This window comes from Silene latifolia, chromosome X (genome assembly GCF_048544455.1).
Source record: "Silene latifolia isolate original U9 population chromosome X, ASM4854445v1, whole genome shotgun sequence".
Classification (NCBI taxonomy): domain Eukaryota; kingdom Viridiplantae; phylum Streptophyta; class Magnoliopsida; order Caryophyllales; family Caryophyllaceae; genus Silene; species Silene latifolia.
The window spans coordinates 328,229,982-328,249,002 of record NC_133537.1 but is presented as its reverse complement, the minus strand read 5'-3'; the positions used below and the strand labels follow the sequence as shown (position 1 = coordinate 328,249,002).

The 19,021-nt window shown below is 38.4% G+C and overlaps 2 protein-coding genes across 5 annotated transcripts in view; both read left to right on the top strand.

The window, feature by feature from the left end:
• The window catches only part of LOC141618426 (ABC transporter C family member 10-like), a 51,387-nt gene extending 41,129 nt beyond the window's left edge, over nt 1–10,258 (top strand). The window contains exons 1-14 of one of the 4 annotated variants that reach the window (XM_074435519.1): nt 908–1,089; nt 1,878–1,943; nt 2,054–2,145; nt 2,398–4,458; nt 4,901–5,221; nt 5,306–5,392; nt 5,614–6,201; nt 6,667–6,831; nt 7,238–7,532; nt 8,107–8,321; nt 8,652–8,957; nt 9,051–9,114; nt 9,461–9,700; nt 9,914–10,258. In XM_074435519.1, the coding sequence (XP_074291620.1) occupies nt 2,410–4,458; nt 4,901–5,221; nt 5,306–5,392; nt 5,614–6,201; nt 6,667–6,831; nt 7,238–7,532; nt 8,107–8,321; nt 8,652–8,957; nt 9,051–9,114; nt 9,461–9,700; nt 9,914–10,026 (4,443 nt within the window). In that variant the 5' untranslated portion in view covers nt 908–1,089; nt 1,878–1,943; nt 2,054–2,145; nt 2,398–2,409 and the 3' untranslated portion in view covers nt 10,027–10,258. Of the gene's footprint in view, nt 1–787; nt 1,090–1,807; nt 1,944–2,053; nt 2,146–2,397; nt 4,459–4,900; nt 5,222–5,305; nt 5,393–5,613; nt 6,202–6,666; nt 6,832–7,237; nt 7,533–8,106; nt 8,322–8,651; nt 8,958–9,050; nt 9,115–9,460; nt 9,701–9,913 lie in introns of those variants that run through there. The other 3 variants (XM_074435520.1, XM_074435522.1, XM_074435521.1) reach the window with 3 other exon arrangements.
• A 975-nt stretch (nt 10,259–11,233) lies between these two features.
• LOC141618427 (ABC transporter C family member 10-like) lies at nt 11,234–17,920 on the top strand. The gene is made up of 11 exons (XM_074435523.1): nt 11,234–13,285; nt 13,589–13,909; nt 14,013–14,099; nt 14,436–15,014; nt 15,103–15,267; nt 15,384–15,678; nt 15,761–15,975; nt 16,056–16,361; nt 16,458–16,521; nt 16,976–17,215; nt 17,362–17,920. Exons 1-11 carry the CDS (start codon nt 11,234–11,236, stop codon nt 17,472–17,474), a joined length of 4,437 nt encoding a protein of 1,478 aa, XP_074291624.1. The 3' UTR covers nt 17,475–17,920.
• The last annotated feature ends 1,101 nt before the right edge of the window (nt 17,921–19,021 follow it).

Below are 19,021 nucleotides of genomic sequence, written 5' to 3'. Positions count from 1 at the left end.
AGGCACCAATACAAGCACCCCTCCGGCCTTCACCCTTCTTACTATTTATTCCCGGATGGCGGACATCCGGACGATGGGAGGATTGTTTACGGCGACATTAATTTGCAGCCCGACTATTTTAGCGCCCCGGTCTTCCCCGCCCCGCCTTCCACTCAAGGGGAGGGTCATGACACGAGGTGTTTCGGGGGTGCCCCTTCCGTTTTCACTGAGGGAGGTTCTAGTGGTGCCGGAGGGAGCACGGGGATGTTCGTCGGCATGAGCTCAGGGATGGGTGAGTTTGGCTCCGATGCCCCTTTGAACACGGACGATTTATCCGTGAGTCCGAATTCGGGGTGAGTCATGATGATGGTGATGATGATGGCAATGATGATGGCAATCCAAAATGACAAGTACGTCCCTCCCTTTGCTAAATCATGTCAATGACAATCATATTTGGTCTACTTTGGTCTATTCGGTCCGGTCCGGTCCGATCCACACGTTTTTCTGGTCCAAACCGGACCGGACCAATATTAATATGGTCCAGTCCGTGGTCCACCTTTTAGCCGTTATTTGGTTTTCGGTCCTAAGAGTTTGGTCCGGTCCGGTCCGGTCCCGGACCAATGAACACCCCTATGTATTTGTGTAGTGTTAGTAGCCTAGTGGGGATGACAATGGAGGATCTGGGTAGGGTCCAATACGATCCAGATCCATATCCGCCATACCAATGTTGGATCCATATCCGACCCATATCCGGCGGATCCAAATTTTCCAGATCCATATCCAGATCTATTTTCAAATAAGTGGATTCATATCCAACCTATATCCACGGGATCAGAAAAATTTGGATCCATATCCTATTCATCAGGATCCGAATCCGTGAATGTGGATAGGATCCACAATCGTTGCCAATCTCTAATCCCAATTCTTTGAATGAAAGGAGCACACTCGATTACAAGATTAAGCGAAGCAAGAAAAATAAAAAATTCAAAAACTTAAGAATTAGCGAGCGAAATGCCAAAATCATCAACAGACAAGACACCCAAGTCCATTTTCGGCTCCATCAATGAATACAAAATAAGTAGTGTGTCTTCATTTTTGCTAAAGTGAAAGGTACTAATTTGCGATTACTTTATTTCATGGCTGCGTCAATTATGATTGTCGTATATAATAATAATACTAATAATCATTGAGATTTTCAGTGTTAATTCAAGAGTTTTCGTTGACTAGAGATCGGAATTGCGTATTTCAGACTGTCTTAACAGTCTTAAGTTAAGAAGTCTTAATAATAATTATTTGTGCGTGCCGTCTTAACTTAGGACGGTTTTCTCCAAGAATTTGTGATGATAACTGATAACACATGCATGTTACTGTATACATTTGTGTTTTGTTTTTGATTAAAAAATTGTTATTTGATATTATTAGGTTTAAAGATCATTACGCAACTGCTAATTTATTCTTCAGTTTTAACTTACTGAAAACCCCAAATTACCGGCTTAAAAAGCAAAACTAAATGTAATTTAGCGAAATTCAATACTTAAGACGGAGTTTCCGTTTTAAATCTTAAACCGGATCAAATACTATCACATGGTGTTAACAAAGACAAGACTTTTGACATTTCCTATTCAACTTGTCATGTGATTTGGTATGTATTTGACCCTTTTGAGATTTAAGACGAAAACCTCCGTCTTAAACAAGAATTTGGAGCCAAATACTGGTTATTGTTTGGTTCTAAATCATGACGAAATGAAGCAGAATGAATTATTAAAGCGATTGCGTTTTTTTTATTTTGAGTAACAGTCATTCGATGAAATTTTCATTTTGGATAATTCGGAAATAAGTACTTTGTATTGCTAACAGTAGTGTAAGATTGGTTGTATTTTTGTCTTTTTAAATTGCAGGTCAAGATGGGGTGCTAACTAAAAAGAGCAAGTGTCCCCACAATCCCACATACCCAACTTACAAAGGTGGCCTTTTCTACTTTGTGGAGTATCATCACTATCATGTATTCATGTAGTAGTATAAGTGGTTAATATTTATGTTCTCCACTTATAATTTTTAGTTGCATGCTTTGCAGATAACATATTTCTTTCAATATGATAGCCACTTATAAAACACTAATTTTGTAGCACACAACAAAGAGCAACTTTCACTGCACATGCACATCTGGTAATCTTGGTGTAGTTTATTGACATCATAATTAATTTAACTTACATGATCATGTTCTGTAGATTAGTCATGATTTCTGTTAAACAAATTTGCTGATGTTGTTTATGCTATGTCCCTTCCCTCGCAATTTGCTGGAGCCCTTGGGTTAATTTTGTTGTCATTGTTGTTTATGTTATGTAGGCCAGTCATGATCATTGAGCAAAATGGTTTTTGTTTTGAATCTACTAATTTCATTCTACATAAAAATTGCAGATTGCTGAAAAAATGGAGGGTATGTGGAGACTGTTCTGTGAGCAATCTGATTGCTCAGAGAACAGTCTAGGGTCATGCTATTCGCAGGTCGTTTCTGTTACCAATCCTGCCTCATGTACCAACCATGCTTTGATCATAGCATTTGATGCATTGCTTCTGATATTAATCATAGTGAACATGATTTGTAAAACTTCCTCCAAGAATGCACTTTACAGACCCTACTCAACCTTGCTAAAATGTTCTGTGGTTGTGAATGGTGGTTTGGGATTGATTTATGTAGGCTTAGGGATTTGGAATTTAGTGGAAAAGATGAGAAATGATCATTCTGTTTTACCAGTACATTGGTGGATTTTATATGTTGTTCAAGGAGGTACTTGGATGTTGGTAGGTCTAGCAACAAGTTTTCAAGGTGTGAATTTCGCAAAAGGCCCCTTTCGCCTTTTATCTGTTTTTGCCTTCCTATTTGCTTGCATTTTCTGTATTCTAGCTCTCATTTCTGCAGTAACAAACCATGAAGTTACTGTTAAGGTGGCCTTAGATATCTTAACTTTCATTGGAGCAAGTTTGTTTTTGTTATGTACTTACAAAGGGTGCAGAAATGAAGAAAGTAGGGAGACTAGTATTGGAAATACCCTTTACACCCCTCTACATGGTGAGGGTAATGAAAAGAGTGAGATCGAATCAGATGCTCAAGTTACACCCTTTGCTGGTGCTGGATTTTTCAGTATGATGTCATTCTGGTGGTTGAACTCTATGATGACTTTAGGTAAAAAAAAGACTCTTGAGGTAGAGGACATACCCGAACTACGAGACGTTGATAGGGCAGAATCCTGTTACTTGCAATTCTTGGACAAGATAAGCAAACAAAAAGAGGATGATCAGTCGTCCTCTGAATCGTCTATCCTATGGGCAATTGTTGCTTGCAACTTGAGTGACATTCTGCTATCTGGGTTTTTTGCACTTCTAAAAATACTCGCCATATCAGCTGGACCTCTTTTTCTGAATGCCTTCATTGAGGTTGCTGAAGGTAAAGAAGCTTTCAGATATGAAGGTTGCCTTCTGGCTTTCGCCCTGCTTGTGTCAAAGATTGTGGAGTCTTTGTCACAGAGGCACTGGTACTTCAGAACCAGATTAGTCGGACTTAAAGTGCGGTCCTTTCTTACTGCAGCAATATATAGGAAACAATTGAGATTATCAAATGTTGCCAGGTTGGCACACTCAGGTGGCGAGATAATGAATTATGTTACTGTTGATGCTTATAGAATTGGTGAATTTCCTTACTGGTTTCATCAGACTTGGACAACAAGCCTCCAGCTTTGCATCGCGCTAGCTATTTTAATCCATGCTGTTGGATTTGCCACAATTGCAGCTTTGGTAGTAATTGTTCTTACTGTAATTTGCAATGCCCCTCTTGCCAAATTACAGCATAAATTCCAGACAAAGTTGATGGCTTCACAAGATGAGAGACTGAAGGCTTTTTCGGAGGCCCTTATTAACATGAAGGTGCTAAAGTTGTATGCATGGGAGAGTCACTTTAAGAATGTGATTGAGGAACTTCGGAATGTAGAGTATAAATGGCTATCAGCAGTGCAATTGAGAAAAGCTTACAATGGTTTTCTGTTTTGGACTTCTCCTGTATTAGTTTCAGCTGCCACTTTCGGAGCTTGTTATGTCCTAAAAGTTCCTTTACATGCCAGTAATGTGTTCACTTTTGTCGCGACTTTGCGGTTGGTTCAAGAGCCTATTAGAGTCATCCCTGATGTTATTGGTGTAGTGATTCAAGCAAAAGTTGCATTTGCACGGATTGTTAATTTTCTCGATGCTCAAGAGCTCCAATTTGAAAATGTCAGGAAAAAGAGCAATATCAGCAGCAGAACTCATGACATTTTGATGAAATCAGCAAATCTCTCATGGGAAAATAATTCACCAAAGCCTACTCTAAGGAAAATGAATCTAAATGTTCAACAAGGTGAAAAAGTCGCCATATGCGGAGAAGTTGGCTCCGGAAAATCAACATTACTTGCAGCAATTCTTGGAGAAGTGCCATATATTGAAGGAACTGTAAGCCTTTTTCTCAGCCCTTCACTTTTGAATTGCTTTTTCGTTTCGTATGGTAGACGTATACCTAGTAAGTAATAGTCTTGATACAATAACTTTGTCGCTGAAATTTAGCGATGTGGCTTGCATGAAATTGTTTCCATTTCCAACAACACCAAAGGCTCATTTTTTTTGGGTTTATTACATTATGATGGATTAAAGCAAAATGACTCAATAAACAAGCTGCACTTTTTCTTATGAAGTAGCAAGCGCTCTACACATTTTTCATCATGGCGATTTGGAAGCGGCCAATCTATGTTCAAAACTTATCATGTATTTATATCTTCAAAAGTACGGAGGGTTTTTCTTGAAGTTCAAAGGGGCAATTTCAGCTCTCATAAACGCATTTGATTATGTCTAGCTTTAGTATATATCTCCTCTTTCCTGAAGCTAATTTATGGTGTAGGTTGAAGTGTATGGAAGCATTGCTTATGTCTCACAAATAGCCTGGATTCAAACGGGCACAATACGTGAGAATGTTCTTTTCGGATCTGCTATGGATGAGCAGAGGTACCAAGATACTCTACAAAGATGTTCATTGGTTAAGGACCTTGAGCTTTTTCCCCATGGTGACATGACTCAAATAGGGGAGAGGGGAGTTAATCTAAGTGGTGGCCAGAAGCAGCGAATTCAACTTGCTCGGGCATTATACCAAGATGCTGACATATATCTTTTGGATGATCCATTCAGTGCCGTTGACGCAAAAACTGCAACTAGCCTTTTCAATGTAACCATCATTTTGAATCCATGAATAACTCTGTTTTTTTTTTTTCTGTAGCAAGAGTAACACGTGGAGTTGAAACTGTTGCAGGAATACGTTATGGAAGCTCTTTCTAGCAAGACTGTCTTGCTTGTGACACACCAAGTTGATTTTCTTCCTGGATTTCATTGTTGTTTGGTTAGTTTACATTACTGACTGATTTTATTTATTTATTTTTTTCTAATTTCTGATAGAAATGCATTATGTATGAATCTTTTAAGTGTCGTAGTTTGCAGTCTAAACAGCTGATATTATTAGTGTCGTAGTTTGAAGTTGATGAAACTTTCAAGCACTTATAACTTGTGATTTCGAAATTGCACCTATGATTATATATGAAAGAATTGACCTCTTGTTCACAGTTGATGTCAGATGGGGAAATCCTTCGAGCAGGGCCTTATGATGAGTTATTAGCTTCAAGTCCAGAATTTATGGACCTTGTAAATGCGCATAAAGAGACAGCCGGTACAAAAAACATGGCCGAGCTTAATGAAACAGGAAGACAAAACCATTCAGCTAAAGAGATTAATTTAACCAATGTTGAGAAACAATTCAATGCAGCTGAAGGTGGTCAGTTGATTAAACAAGAAGAAAGGGAAGTGGGAGATACTGGATTGAAGCCTTATCTGCTGTACTTTAGTCAGGGTAAAAGTTATCTGTATTTTGCTGTTGTTGCTCTCACTCACTCGACATTTCTAGCAGGCCAAATATTACAAAACACTTGGATGGCCTCTAGCGTTGATAATCCTAATGTCAGCACAGAAAAAATGATATTGGTTTACCTCGTCATTGGACTCAGCTCGACAATCTTTTTGCTCATAAGATGTGTTGTTCTTGTTAAGTTTGGGATGTTATCCTCAAGATATTTATTTTCCCAGCTACTGAACTCTCTCTTTCGGGCTCCAATGTCTTTCTACGACTCTACCCCTCTTGGAAGGATACTAAGTCGGGTAAGTATGTAGTTGTCTATATGCTTTACATCAAAAATTATTTTTGTATCATTATGCGAGATATCTAAAAAAGCATCGGCTTCAAAAGTGCTTTGGCTATATAGTTGTAAGTTTGTAACTTGTGTTAGTTATTTCCTCTGTTTCACTTTATCTTTTTGTTTTGATTTTTTAAGTCAAAGCTTCATAACTTTAACCTTAAAAATATTAGTAAGTATGGCACATACTAAAATATTTATGTTTATTATCAAAAAATATTTCACAAAATTATGTTTTCAACAAAAACAAAGTAATTCTGCGTATATAGATGCTAAAGATATGGTCACAATGTCGTCTTGTTGACCGTGGAAAGTTAACCAGAAAGATTTATGTGAAACATGGGGAGTACTAAGTATCACAACTTAATTGAGTTTGCTAATTTGGTCGAAGTTCATGAATAAGTACCATGTTATTTTTACATCTGTGAAGGTTTCGGCAGATTTGAGCATTGTAGACCTTGATGTCCCCTTCAGTTTTTTCTTTGTCCTTGGTTCTACGTCAAATGCGTATTCCAATTTAGGAGTGTTGGCTGTCCTCACTTGGCAGGTCCTGTTTGTCTGCATACCCGTGATTTACATGGCAATAAGATTGCAGGTAAACAATCTGAAGTTCTGAACAATCTTCTGAACTTGTAACTTTAACACACCATTTTATGTTATGGCTTATGGGAAGAGTTTACACTTTACGTATTGAAATCATTCTTACAGCTGAGAAGTATTCCGTATCATATTCAAACTATCACAAATTCTTGTATGAAACTGTTTCACCTTAAGACCACTCTAATTACTTGTACAATATATTGAGTGATGGACTACGGAGTATAAAAAAATCATCGACTATTTAGGTTATTCTTACAGTAAGACAGACTCTTCCAGGACTTGCTGTCAAAATAGTCAGTAGTCATAAAAATGGCTGGTGAAGAGAGGCTTTCAAAACTTTCTGTATTATTATTACTCGTATTTCTGTGGAGCTGATCAGTCTACATTAACCATGTTTTCAGAGATACTACTTTGCAACTGCAAAAGAGCTGATGAGACTTAATGGTACCACCAAGTCTTTGGTTGCGAACCATTTAGCTGAATCTGTAGCTGGAGCCATGACAATCAGGGCTTTCAAGGAGGAAGACCGTTTTTTTGCGAAGACTCTCAGACTTATTGATATGAATGCTAGCCCTTTCTTCCACAATTTTTCAGCTAATGAATGGTTTATTCAGAGGCTTGAGACCCTCAGTGCTTGTGTTCTGTCAACAGCAGCATTATGCATGGTTTTGCTTCCCACAGGAACTTTTAGCTCTGGTAAGAGACTATCCTTCTCAGGCCACAGTTTCCCAAAGGGATTAAGTTAGTAAGAGGTCCTTTGGTTACACACCTATATACACATGAATTCCGATTCATTGGAGTTACTAAATAGTGTTTTGTTTGATTTCACACACTGTGTGATATTCTTAGGAGTTCGAGTTACTTAAAAAATGGAGGAAGTTGCTTATCAATCAAATGACTTCGGTTATAACTCGTGAAATCATGGAAAACTCCACTACCTATGCAATTGTGTTGGAATTAACAATCATGATTAAGTGTTTATTTTATTTTTTTATGTAGTGCTAATTTCTCTTGCTGAATTATAGGTATTTCATGTAATGCCTACTTAAAGGTCTTCATTATGTTGGTATTGATTGAGCAAGTTTACGAGCAGAACTTCCAACATATCATTGTTATTTTGTTACTCTTCTATAAAAAAAACTTCCATTATAAATTTTATGGTGAACCAAACAATCACTGCAACTTTACAGTATTTAATAACGAAGCTAAAGCTATTTCTTATGTGAATGTCAAACCGTATACTAGAGGTCTGATAGAATCGGTGATGCAGGGTTTATTGGAATGGCATTATCATATGGTCTTTCACTGAATGTGATTATGGTTTACTCAATCCAACATCAATGTACGCTAGCCAACTATATCATTTCCGTGGAGAGGCTTGATCACTACATGCATGTACCCAGTGAAGCTCCAGAGGTCATTGAAAATAGCCGACCTCCATTGAGCTGGCCATCAGTTGGGAAAGTGGACATATGTAATCTACAGGTATAAATTGCATAGTAGACAAATTTTATCTTAGATGGTTTTACTAAGAAGTTTTACTTGCTATTGTTCGGCTCTGGAATATGATAGAATAAAGCAAAATGACAACTCATTGTACCCTCTACGTTTCTTGTATCGTGAAGTATCAGAATGTTGATGCGTTTTATGGTGAAACTTAAACTTGGGTTGTCAAGCTGCAACCTCCCTGTGTTTTCAACACATGGGTAACGCTGCGTACATTCAACCCTCTTTACCCTGCCACAAATGGGAGCCATTGAGACAAGGCAGTAATGTTGTTATTGTGGTTTAACTGAGAAATTTGTTGAATAACAGATAAGGTATAGACCAGATACACCACTGGTTCTTCGAGGAATCAGCTGCACGTTTGAGGGCGGGGACAAAATTGGCATCGTTGGGAGGACTGGCAGTGGAAAGAGTACCTTGATAGGCGCTTTATTTCGCTTGGTGGAACCTGTTGGAGGGAAGATTTTAGTTGATGGCATTGATATATGTTCAATAGGGCTTCATGATCTGCGATCGCGTTTTGGGATTATTCCTCAAGATCCTACTCTCTTCAATGGCACTGTAAGGTTTAACTTAGATCCATTATGTCAGCACAACGATGACGAAATCTGGGAGGTATTTGTTTCTCATTTAAGTAGGGTATCATTTGTTCATATATTCTCAAGACATGCCATTTCATATTGTTTCTTTTTTTACTCTTTTGCATAGGTTCTCGGCAAATGCCAGCTCAAAGAGGCTGTTCAAGAAAAAGAGCAGGGGCTAGAGTCTAAAGGTAAACATTTTCTTTCTGTAGAATAAATACGGATTCATTTGCACGAGGCCGGCTTTTGAATTTGCATGTGTTATGACTTATTTCTGAGTTTTTTCATTTCCAAAGGAGCCAAAAAATCATTATATTTTTACTTTTTAATAGGAATAACGTAAAATAACTCCCTTAAACTTTGTGTGCTTCGTAAACTTTTTGCCTTTTGGGTCATCTGAGAACAAACTTCTGTGTGTTTTTGAGCACAAGGTAAGGCTGCTATCTCCTGAGGACAAGTTCGTCGTGATGTGTTTTCTTCGGTTTCTAGAAAGGTTATACAGTAGAATTAACTGTATTAAGTAATGTTTTACACCAGTGGTGGAGGATGGATCAAATTGGAGCATGGGACAGCGGCAACTATTCTGTTTAGGACGTGCTTTGCTGCGAAGAAGCAGGGTGTTGGTGCTCGATGAAGCAACTGCATCAATTGATAACGCAACTGACATGATCCTGCAGAAAACTATACGAACAGAATTTGCAGATTGTACTGTCATCACTGTGGCTCACCGGATACCAACTGTGATGGACTGCACAAAGGTCCTTGCCATTAGCGATGGTAAGTCCTTCCAACTCTGTCACTGTGGGTCTGTGATGGATACCTACTGTGATTTCTCAGGTGGCTTTAGAGCTGTCAATCCTGTCATAGAGTGGTTTAGATAAAAGGTGAGTGAGGTGGAAATCGGGTTAGCCAAATTGGTATCAAATTTTGACAGGTCAATTTTTCGACTTATATCAGGTTGGGTTTCATGCTATTTGATCATTGTTGCAGGAAAACTTGTGGAGTATGATGAACCAATGAAGCTAATGAAGAAGGAAGGTTCACTATTTGGTCAACTTGTTCAGGAATATTGGTCACATTTTCATTCTGCAGAGTCTCACTGAACAAAGCTAAGCTGGCCAGGAACCTGGTAACATATATACCGTGTTCGGTAGCGTCAAAACGCCTGTGTATAGTACACTAATATTTGTTTAGCATTTAACTAATCCTATTCCAAAACTAAAGTCGACGAACTATAATTCGTAAATCTAATCATCTATGAAATAATTTTTGCAATGCAAGTCTATGTAAAAGGTTTTAATGTAATGAAATGTAAGTTGGCTCATCTGGAGTTTACATGGAGATGGAGTTGGACTTGCAACAAAAGTGGGTCATTTTGTAATTCGTTTCGAAAATATTGGTTACTCCTATATTAATGCCTCCCTATTACTCCCTCCTATTTACTCATTTCTTCCCCCTTTCCTTTTTGGGTAAGTCGGATTTTCTTCCCTCTTTCCTTTTTTGCATGTGGGGTTGTGTGTTTTGTACGGTCCAAATTCAATTGCATGTGGGGTTGTGTGTTTTTTGTGGTCCAAATTCATTTTCTTATTTCTTGGGCAACATAGAAAAGGGAAGAAATGTGTGAATAGGAGAGAGAGTATCTTGTATATATGGTCAGATCTTTTTTCGATATTTTTTATCGGTTTAATTCTTAATTGAAATATTTTCTGCCTTTTACATGGCTATTGAAACAAAATATAAAGTGCCAAATGCGTCGAAAGTTACTTTGTAAAAGACATGGCATATTATGTACTAATTATTAAAAAAATTACAAGGTATTGTTTTCTGCTTTGAATACAGTATATGCAGTTAGTACCCACTCAAATTTCCACTTTGAATTTTTTGATAAAAGTATTAGAACTTTTAACTTTAAATTTTATATAATACAGTAATACAGTATTGTAGATTTATATGGCATATGCGTGCATGATAACTAGTATTTCGTAATTCATTACTCGTACCGTCATACATATGTGATCTGCGAATGTGTGACCAGGAATTTGCTAACTTTATTTCATAATCTTCTCCTCAACTGTTCCTTTCATTATAAGGACAACTCTGGTAGCATTTGCCTTCAGTGGTCACACAAGATTCACCTCTCTGATCAAAGGTTTTCGTCTTAATATTCCTCATTTTTTTCCTTTTAGTTCAAGTTATTACATTAGTAGATATGCTGCTGCTATGGCATGGAATCGATATGGTTTTAACTTGTGATATTTTTTTGTTACTGTTCATGCAGGATTTGCAGAAGGGTGCTGACTGCTGAGCTGAATGCTAATGATGGAGAATTTGTGGAGTCTGTTTTGTGGGAACTCTGAATGTTCAAATGACAGTACTGAGACCTGTACCCCTGTGTTCTGGATGGTCAGTAATCCGAATTCATGTGTCAACCATATTGTGACAGTGTTTTTTGATTTATTGCTGCTGGCATTGGTTATATATAGCATGATTTGCAGAACTCGCTGTAAGAAAGTTTATACATGCCTGTCAACCTTGCAAGTATGTTCGGCTGTATTTAATGGTTGTTTGGGATTGGTTTACATAGGCTTAGGAATTTGGTTTTTTGAAGAGAAGTTGAGGATTGACCATTCGTTTTTACCCGTCAACTGGTGCGTAGTACTTCTCGTTCATGGATTCACGTTGTTGTTGGTGGGGTTAAGATCAAGCCTTCGAGGAAATCTTCTCTCAAAAAACTCCTTAAGACTCTTGTCCATCATTACCTTCCTGTTTGCTGGGATTCTGTCCATTTTCGCACTTGCTTCCATAGTTAAACATCAAACAGTCGCACTTAAGGTAGCATTAGATATTCTGTCTTTCATAGGAGCGAGTTTTCTCTTGTTTAGTACTTACAATGGGTATAAAAATGAGGAAAGTCGCGAGACTGACTCTGGAAGTACCCTTTACGCATCTCTTAGAGGTGAGGATGACAACATCAGCAAACTTGATTCTGATGTCCAATTTATCCAATTTTCCAAAACTGATTTGTTCAGTAAGATGTCCTTCTGGTGGTTGAACCCTTTGATGAAATTGGGTACGAAGAAGACTCTTACGGATGAGGACATGCCCAAATTACATCACTCTGACGGAGCAGAATCCTGTTACTTGCAATTTATGGACCAGCATATCAAGCAGAATGTGCAAGAAATGTCATTACAATCTTCACTTTTCTGGACCATCATTGCTTGCAATCAGAGAGGGATTCTAGTCACGGGATTCTTTGCTCTAATTAGTACCCTCACTTTGTCTGCCGGACCTCTACTACTTAGTTCCTTCATTAAGGTCTCTGAAGGCAATGAAGCTTTCAGGTATGAAGGTTATCTTTTGGCCATTTCACTCTTCTTCTTAAGAATTGCGGAATCTGTGTCGCGAAGACAATGGTACTTCCATAGCAGAATAATAGGCCTTAAAGTTAGATCCTTGATTTCTTCCTTAATTTATAAGAAACAACTAAGACTATCGAGTGAGGCCAGGATACATCATTCAGGAGGTGAGATAATGAATTATGTCACAGTAGATGCTTACAGAATTGGTGAATTTCCCTACTGGTTTCACCAGATTTGGACTACAACCCTCCAAATTTGCATCGCAATAGCAATTCTGATCCATTTGGTTGGACTTGCTACTGTTGCGTCATTAGTAGTTCTTATATTAAGTGTGCTTTGTAACATTCCCATCACAAAATTACGGCACAAGTTCCTGACTAAGCTGATGGTTGCGCAAGATGGGCGCCTGAAAGCTTGTTCTGAAGCTCTAGTGAGCATGAAGGTTTTGAAGTTATATGCCTGGGAGACTCACTTCAAGAACATTATAGAAAGATCGAGGAATGTGGAGTATAAATGGTTATTAAGAGTGCATCTGGGAACACTATGTTCCAGTTTTCTGTATTGGACGTCTCCTATACTGATTTCTGGTGCTACATTTGGAGCCTGTTATTTTCTTGGAGTTCCTCTAAATGCTAGTAATGTTTTTACTTTTGTAGCGACATTGCGTCTTTTGCAAAGTCCAGTTACCGCCATTTCAGACCTCATTAATGTAGTGATCCAAGCAACAGTTGCTTTTAGTAGAATTGTTAGGTTTCTTGAGGCGTCAGAGCTTCAGGTTGAAGATATCAGAAAAAAAGGCAATATCAGTAGCATGAACCATGCCATTCTGATGAACTCCGCAAATCTTTCCTGGGAAATGAATCAATCAAAGCCTACACTGAGAAACATCTCATTGGAAGTCCAACCAGGGGCAAAGATAGCCATATGCGGAGAAGTTAGCTCAGGCAAATCGACACTACTAGCAGCAATCCTGGGAGAAGTGCCATATAAAGAGGGAACTGTAAGTTTTATATCTACTGTCAACCAAATAACTTGAGATATTTCATATAAAGAGAGTACTGTAGGTTTTATATCAACAGTCACAATTTTCGTTATAGCCTGTGGCCTGTGGGTCATCCTGAAACTGTCTACTAACGAGGGTCACGCTGCGTATGTCTGAACCCTTCTTATCACGCCACTTGCACGACCCCTTGAGGCACTTAGATTATGTTACTGTTGTATTAAACTATGGACTCTTTGAACTTCTTGAATTGTTCCGCAGATTTTCTCAAAGATTGTTTATATTACTTTAACTCTTTTACAGGTTGAAGTTTTTGGAGGAGTAGCTTATGTTTCTCAGACAGCTTGGATTCAGTCAGGCACAATACGTGACAATATTCTTTTTGGTTCTGCCATGAATGAGTGGAGGTACCAAGATACACTTCAGAGATGTTCGTTGGTGAAGGACCTCGAGCCTCTTCCTTACGGTGACATGACTGAAATAGGAGAGAGAGGGGTTAATCTGAGCGGAGGCCAGAAGCAGCGAATTCAACTTGCTCGTGCACTGTACAGAGATGCTGACATATATCTCCTGGATGATCCTTTCAGTGCTGTAGATGCGCACACTGCAACTAGCCTTTTTAAAGTAACTCTTTTGCCAAGCTATTCTTCAATGTTCACGTCCTAATTGCTATGTGAATATATAATGTTTAAGCCAAAGATAAGTCTCGGTTTTAACATGGTGACAGGAATATGTCATGGAAGCTCTATCTGCAAAGACTGTACTGCTAGTCACACACCAAGTCGATTTTCTTCCTGCATTTCAGCGGTGTCTGGTGAGTTTATCATTATAACAAAGGGGTCTTTTGGGTCGACTCTTTTATGGTAATATCATGCAATTTGGTTTGGGTATAGGTGAGGTCAGTTTGGGTCTTGCCATTTTCGGGTAGAAGGTTAACCAGGCCGAACGAGTAGGTTTTTGTCCTTTGGTTGTTCTGTTGCAGGTATAATCGGGGTAACCGATATGGTTATTTACGTTGGGTTAGTTTTGAATTTTGATAGATCTAATTACAAAGTTAATTGCAAAAAAAAAAAAAATGAAACCTGAGAAACTTTCTGAATTAGTCAGATTGCACCAATAACTAAGAACTATACATTCTTCTCATATGTAGCTAATGTCAGACGGGCAAATCCTGCGAGCAGGGCATTATACGGAGTTACTAGCTTCATCTGCAAAATTTTCAGACCTTGTGAGCGCGCATAAAAAGACTGCAGGCACCGAAAGGCTAGCTGAGGTTGGCACATCTGGAAGAGAAGCCTGTCCTGACGGAAAGACCACAACGTTTGTTGAGATAAAATATGAAGCACCTAATGGCAATCAGTTGATCAAACAAGAAGAAAGAAATGTGGGAAACATTGGCTTTAAGTCTTACATGCTGTACCTGAAAACTGGCTATCCGTACTTTGTACTGGCTTTCATCACTCAACTGATTTTTGCCATTGGTCAGATAGCACAGAACTACTGGATGGCCTCAAATGTTGACAACCCTTACATAGGCTCACCAAAACTGATAATTGTTTACCTGAGTATCGGAATCTGCTCTGCATTATTTGCACCCCTCAGATCTATTGCCCTGGTTACATTAGGGATGAATTCATCAAAATCTATATTTTTTCAGCTATTGAACTCTCTTTTTAGAGCACCAATGTCTTTCTATGACTCCACTCCTCTTGGACGGATAGTAAGTCGGGTGAGTGGAAGTTATCACAAGTTCAACAACTCCCATTTACAAATACAAGTTAGTCTGAACTAACATGCTGTTTTACTGAACTCTGCAGATCACTTCTGATTTGAACATTGTTGATCTTGATGTTGCGAACAGCCTTGTAGGTACCCTTGCGCCTACTGTGTTGGTATATACAAACCTAGCACTGTTGGCTGTCATTACTCCGCAAGTTTTGGCCGTCTATATACCTGTCATTTACATGATGATAAGGATGCAGGTCAGAATTACTTCCTAGTTCTTACCTTTAAATGAATGGAGGCATTCTATTGACTCATATTTTCTTTAAAAGGTTTCCATTTTGATGTCTAATCCGCCTGTCAAACTTATGCACAGAAATACTATCTTGCAACTGCAAGGGAACTTGTGAGAATCCAGGGTACAACAAAGTCTCTAGTTGTGAACCATTTGGCTGAAACATTAGCTGGGGTCATGACAATAAGAGCTTTTGAGGATCAAGAGCGTTTTGTTGCCAAAAATTTCGATCTTGTAGACAGGAATTCGAGCCCTTTCTTGCTCAATTTTGCAGCTAAAGAATGGTTAATTCAAAGGATTGAGATCCTCAATGCCATCATTCTCGCATCAGTTGCCTTGTGCATGGTACTGCTGCCACCCGGAAGTATTACCTCCGGTAAGCCTCCCCTCTCTGATTTCGGACACTGCAGATCTTCCTCCAAACATAATTCAGTTACTTAATCCTACCAATGCTGCAGGATTTGTTGGAATGACCTTATCATATGGTCTTTCATTAAACAGCATCATGATCAAGGCAATCCAATACCAATGCGTATTTATCAATAATATAGTTTCTGTTGAGAGGCTCAATCAGTACATCCATTTACCCAGTGAAGCTCCAGTCGTCATTGAAGATAGCAGGCCCCCGCAAAACTGGCCAACTATCGGCAAAGTAGAGATATGTGATTTGCAGGTAAAAGTTTGAGCAGTTTAACCACTATTACGATTGATGTAGAGAGGTTGGATACTTAAGACATTTGATATATGGTACAGGTAAGATACAGGAAAGATACCCCACTGGTTCTTCGAGGAATCAGTTGCACGTTTGAAGGTGGAGACAGAATAGGTATTGTAGGTAGGACTGGTAGCGGGAAAACTACTTTAATAGGTGCTTTGTTTCGGTTAGTGGAACCCGCTCAGGGAAAGATAATAGTTGATGGAATTGATATATCCTTAATTGGCCTCCATGACCTACGGTCCCGTTTTGGCATCATCCCTCAAGATCCTACTCTCTTCAATGGCACTGTAAGATTTAACTTGGATCCGTTATGCCAACACACTGATGAAGAAATATGGGAGGTAAGTTCCCGCTTCTCTTGTAATAATCCTTAGCAATCCCTCATCTTATGAAGGACTGCAGGTAAGAACTAATGTTTTTCTTTTACCCTTGAGAAGGTTCTTTGCAAATGTCAGCTGAAAGAATCAGTTCAAGAAAAAACTCAAGGGTTAGATTCTTCAGGTAAAAAGTTCTTCAATTTTTGCTTGTACATACTAAGTTTCTTGTGTTTCCATTCCCAGTGTAGCCAACACTGGCTTCTCTTTGGTTCAATATTATGATAGAATAAAACAAAATCGCTCCCTAACATGGATGCTCATCTTATTCTGAAATGGTTCATTTAATATATTTCTCAATGCAATTTTTCTTAAAGGTCATCAAGAAACTGGCAAACAACCTCTCTTTCCAGTTGTTTTCCTTTTGATAATCTCTTTCCCTGTTGTTAACACGAGAATAAGGCTGCATACATCTACCTCCTATCCTGCTATTTGCAGGAGCCCTGATTAGAGGCACTAGAGTAATGTTGTTGTCGTTCTATATCCTGGTGTGAGAAAGCAACTAGTGTTGCCATGTAATAACTCTCTAGTCTACTAGAACCAAGACAGAGTGAGAGATAATACTAATAAATTCATGTCAGTTATGGAAGATGGATCGAATTGGAGCATGGGTCAAAGACAACTATTCTGTCTAGGTCGCGCTTTGCTCAGGAGAAGCAGAATTCTAGTGCTTGATGAAGCTACTGCATCTATCGATAATTCAACCGACTTGATCCTCCAGAAAACCATTCGCAGAGAATTTTATGACTGCACTGTGATCACTGTTGCCCACAGGATTCCGACTGTCATGGACTGCACAAAGGTCCTGGCCATAAGTGATGGTGAGTTATTGGACAATTTTGACCTAAATAATTCAAATTAAAAGATGCATGTGTGACAAAGGGAGTATAATACAGCCTGTCTGTTCCCACATTATTGAGAGTTTCGATTGAGAACGAAAAATCTTGAACTGCTAATTTTGTTGCAGGAAAACTGGTGGAGTATGATGAGCCAATGAAGCTAATGAAGAAGAAAGGTTCTCTATTTGGCCAACTTGTAAATGAGTACTGGTCTCATATCAATTCTGCAGAATTGCATTGAAGAAAATCGCCATTCTCCAGTGTGCAACAAGCTTCAGTATCTCTACTTAGATCTGTAATGGGTAATTTCACTTCCATATTAGTTCATTTTGGGACTAAAGCTTTGATGTCTGAGATCAAATGGAAATACCTGACAGTATATGTTCAGGTTAGCTGTTCCTTAAGAAATAGATAGCATATTCGTGTTCTACGTATTAGTGAATGACGGTATAGTTAGTTGGAAGGTTTTGGATTCCGCCATTGATGTTTTCTGGGAGAGGAGTTGAGAATTGAGACTGAGATGTTTGGTTCAATTCTTGTTAGCTGCAAAATTTGGGATTGTGATGCGAATATATGGATTATGGCCTATGGGATCTGTCATCTGTGATCAGATAAGCCAGATGATCGTTTCATTGCAAAATTCATTTACTACAACTAAATTTACACTCGTTGGTATCAATTCAAATTGTACGTTTTTTTTTAACTGTCTCAATGAATTGTTTATGCATTTTTTTGGAATTTGTGTGTTAATGATGATGATAACGTAATTTATTTTCGCAGTACATTTTTTACTCATTGTAGTACTTTTTGTACCGGACTTTCCATTTGTCTACCCTTAACTAAAAAATATCAAACTTAATTCTCTCTATGCCTCTCTCAATTGTTAACTCTTTACCTACCTCAAAAATTATTTAATTATGATTAATCGAATAGAGCAAGTATTTAATTCATTTAATCCAATATTACTAATTAAATTGATTCTTTGCTATAATTTTGTATTTTTTAATTAGGGTTTATGTTAAAATTAGTCAAGGGTTAATTGGTGTGAGATGGCGGGAGTATTGGGTAACCGGGATGCCACCACATGGCGTGCGTCGCCGGTGAGTAGGGCGACAGAGGGTCGTCGGTGACTAGTTTGACGGAACATGAACTTATATCAGATTAATTGAACACGAAAGTGAATAACTGGTTAACTGAACAAATACCTCAAACTTTGTCGAAAGCCAACATAAATTAATTCTTGTCTGCATAACAAATTCTTAATTTCTTAGAGATTTAAACAATGTGTTAACCAATACTAAAACTACTCACTATTTGGCAATAGTATAACATGGTTGGCTGATTGCCCAGAAGGAATATTTGGTGACCCACCAAATCACCCAGAGAATGGCGAGAAGGAAATTAACGGGTGCTTCTCACCATCGGCGACCTAGTCGGCGAGGAACCCATCCTCCGACCTCGTTAGCAGTAGCCGAAAATATATAGCGAGGATGTGAAATTAGAGGAGAATAGGTGTTTGAATTGAGAGAGAATACATTAGAGAGAAATTAGAAAGGGGAAATGAGAGGGGTATAATTGTCAACAGTGTACTGCAATGAGTAAAATGTGTACTGCGAAAATCAAGACCCTGATGATAATTGTGTTAACAGGGATGGTTTTAGATAGATTTTGGCGGTTTTATTCTCGCCTATTTGTTTAACTTGAAACGGTGTTTAATGGAAAATGATGATATGATTGATAAATGAGATAATGATGCTGATGCAGTTTGCCTCAAAGGAATCAAAATGC

Excerpts from the sequence above, each read along its gene's own strand:
- LOC141618427 (XM_074435523.1), top strand. The coding sequence starts at position 11,234 with ATGCTAATGATGGAGAATTTGTGGAGTCTGTTTTGTGGGAACTCTGAA. Across the intron at positions 15,015-15,102 it reads TTGGACGGATAGTAAGTCGG|ATCACTTCTGATTTGAACAT; the intron begins GTGAGTGGAAGT and ends TGAACTCTGCAG. Across the intron at positions 15,268-15,383 it reads ACATGATGATAAGGATGCAG|AAATACTATCTTGCAACTGC; the intron begins GTCAGAATTACT and ends ACTTATGCACAG.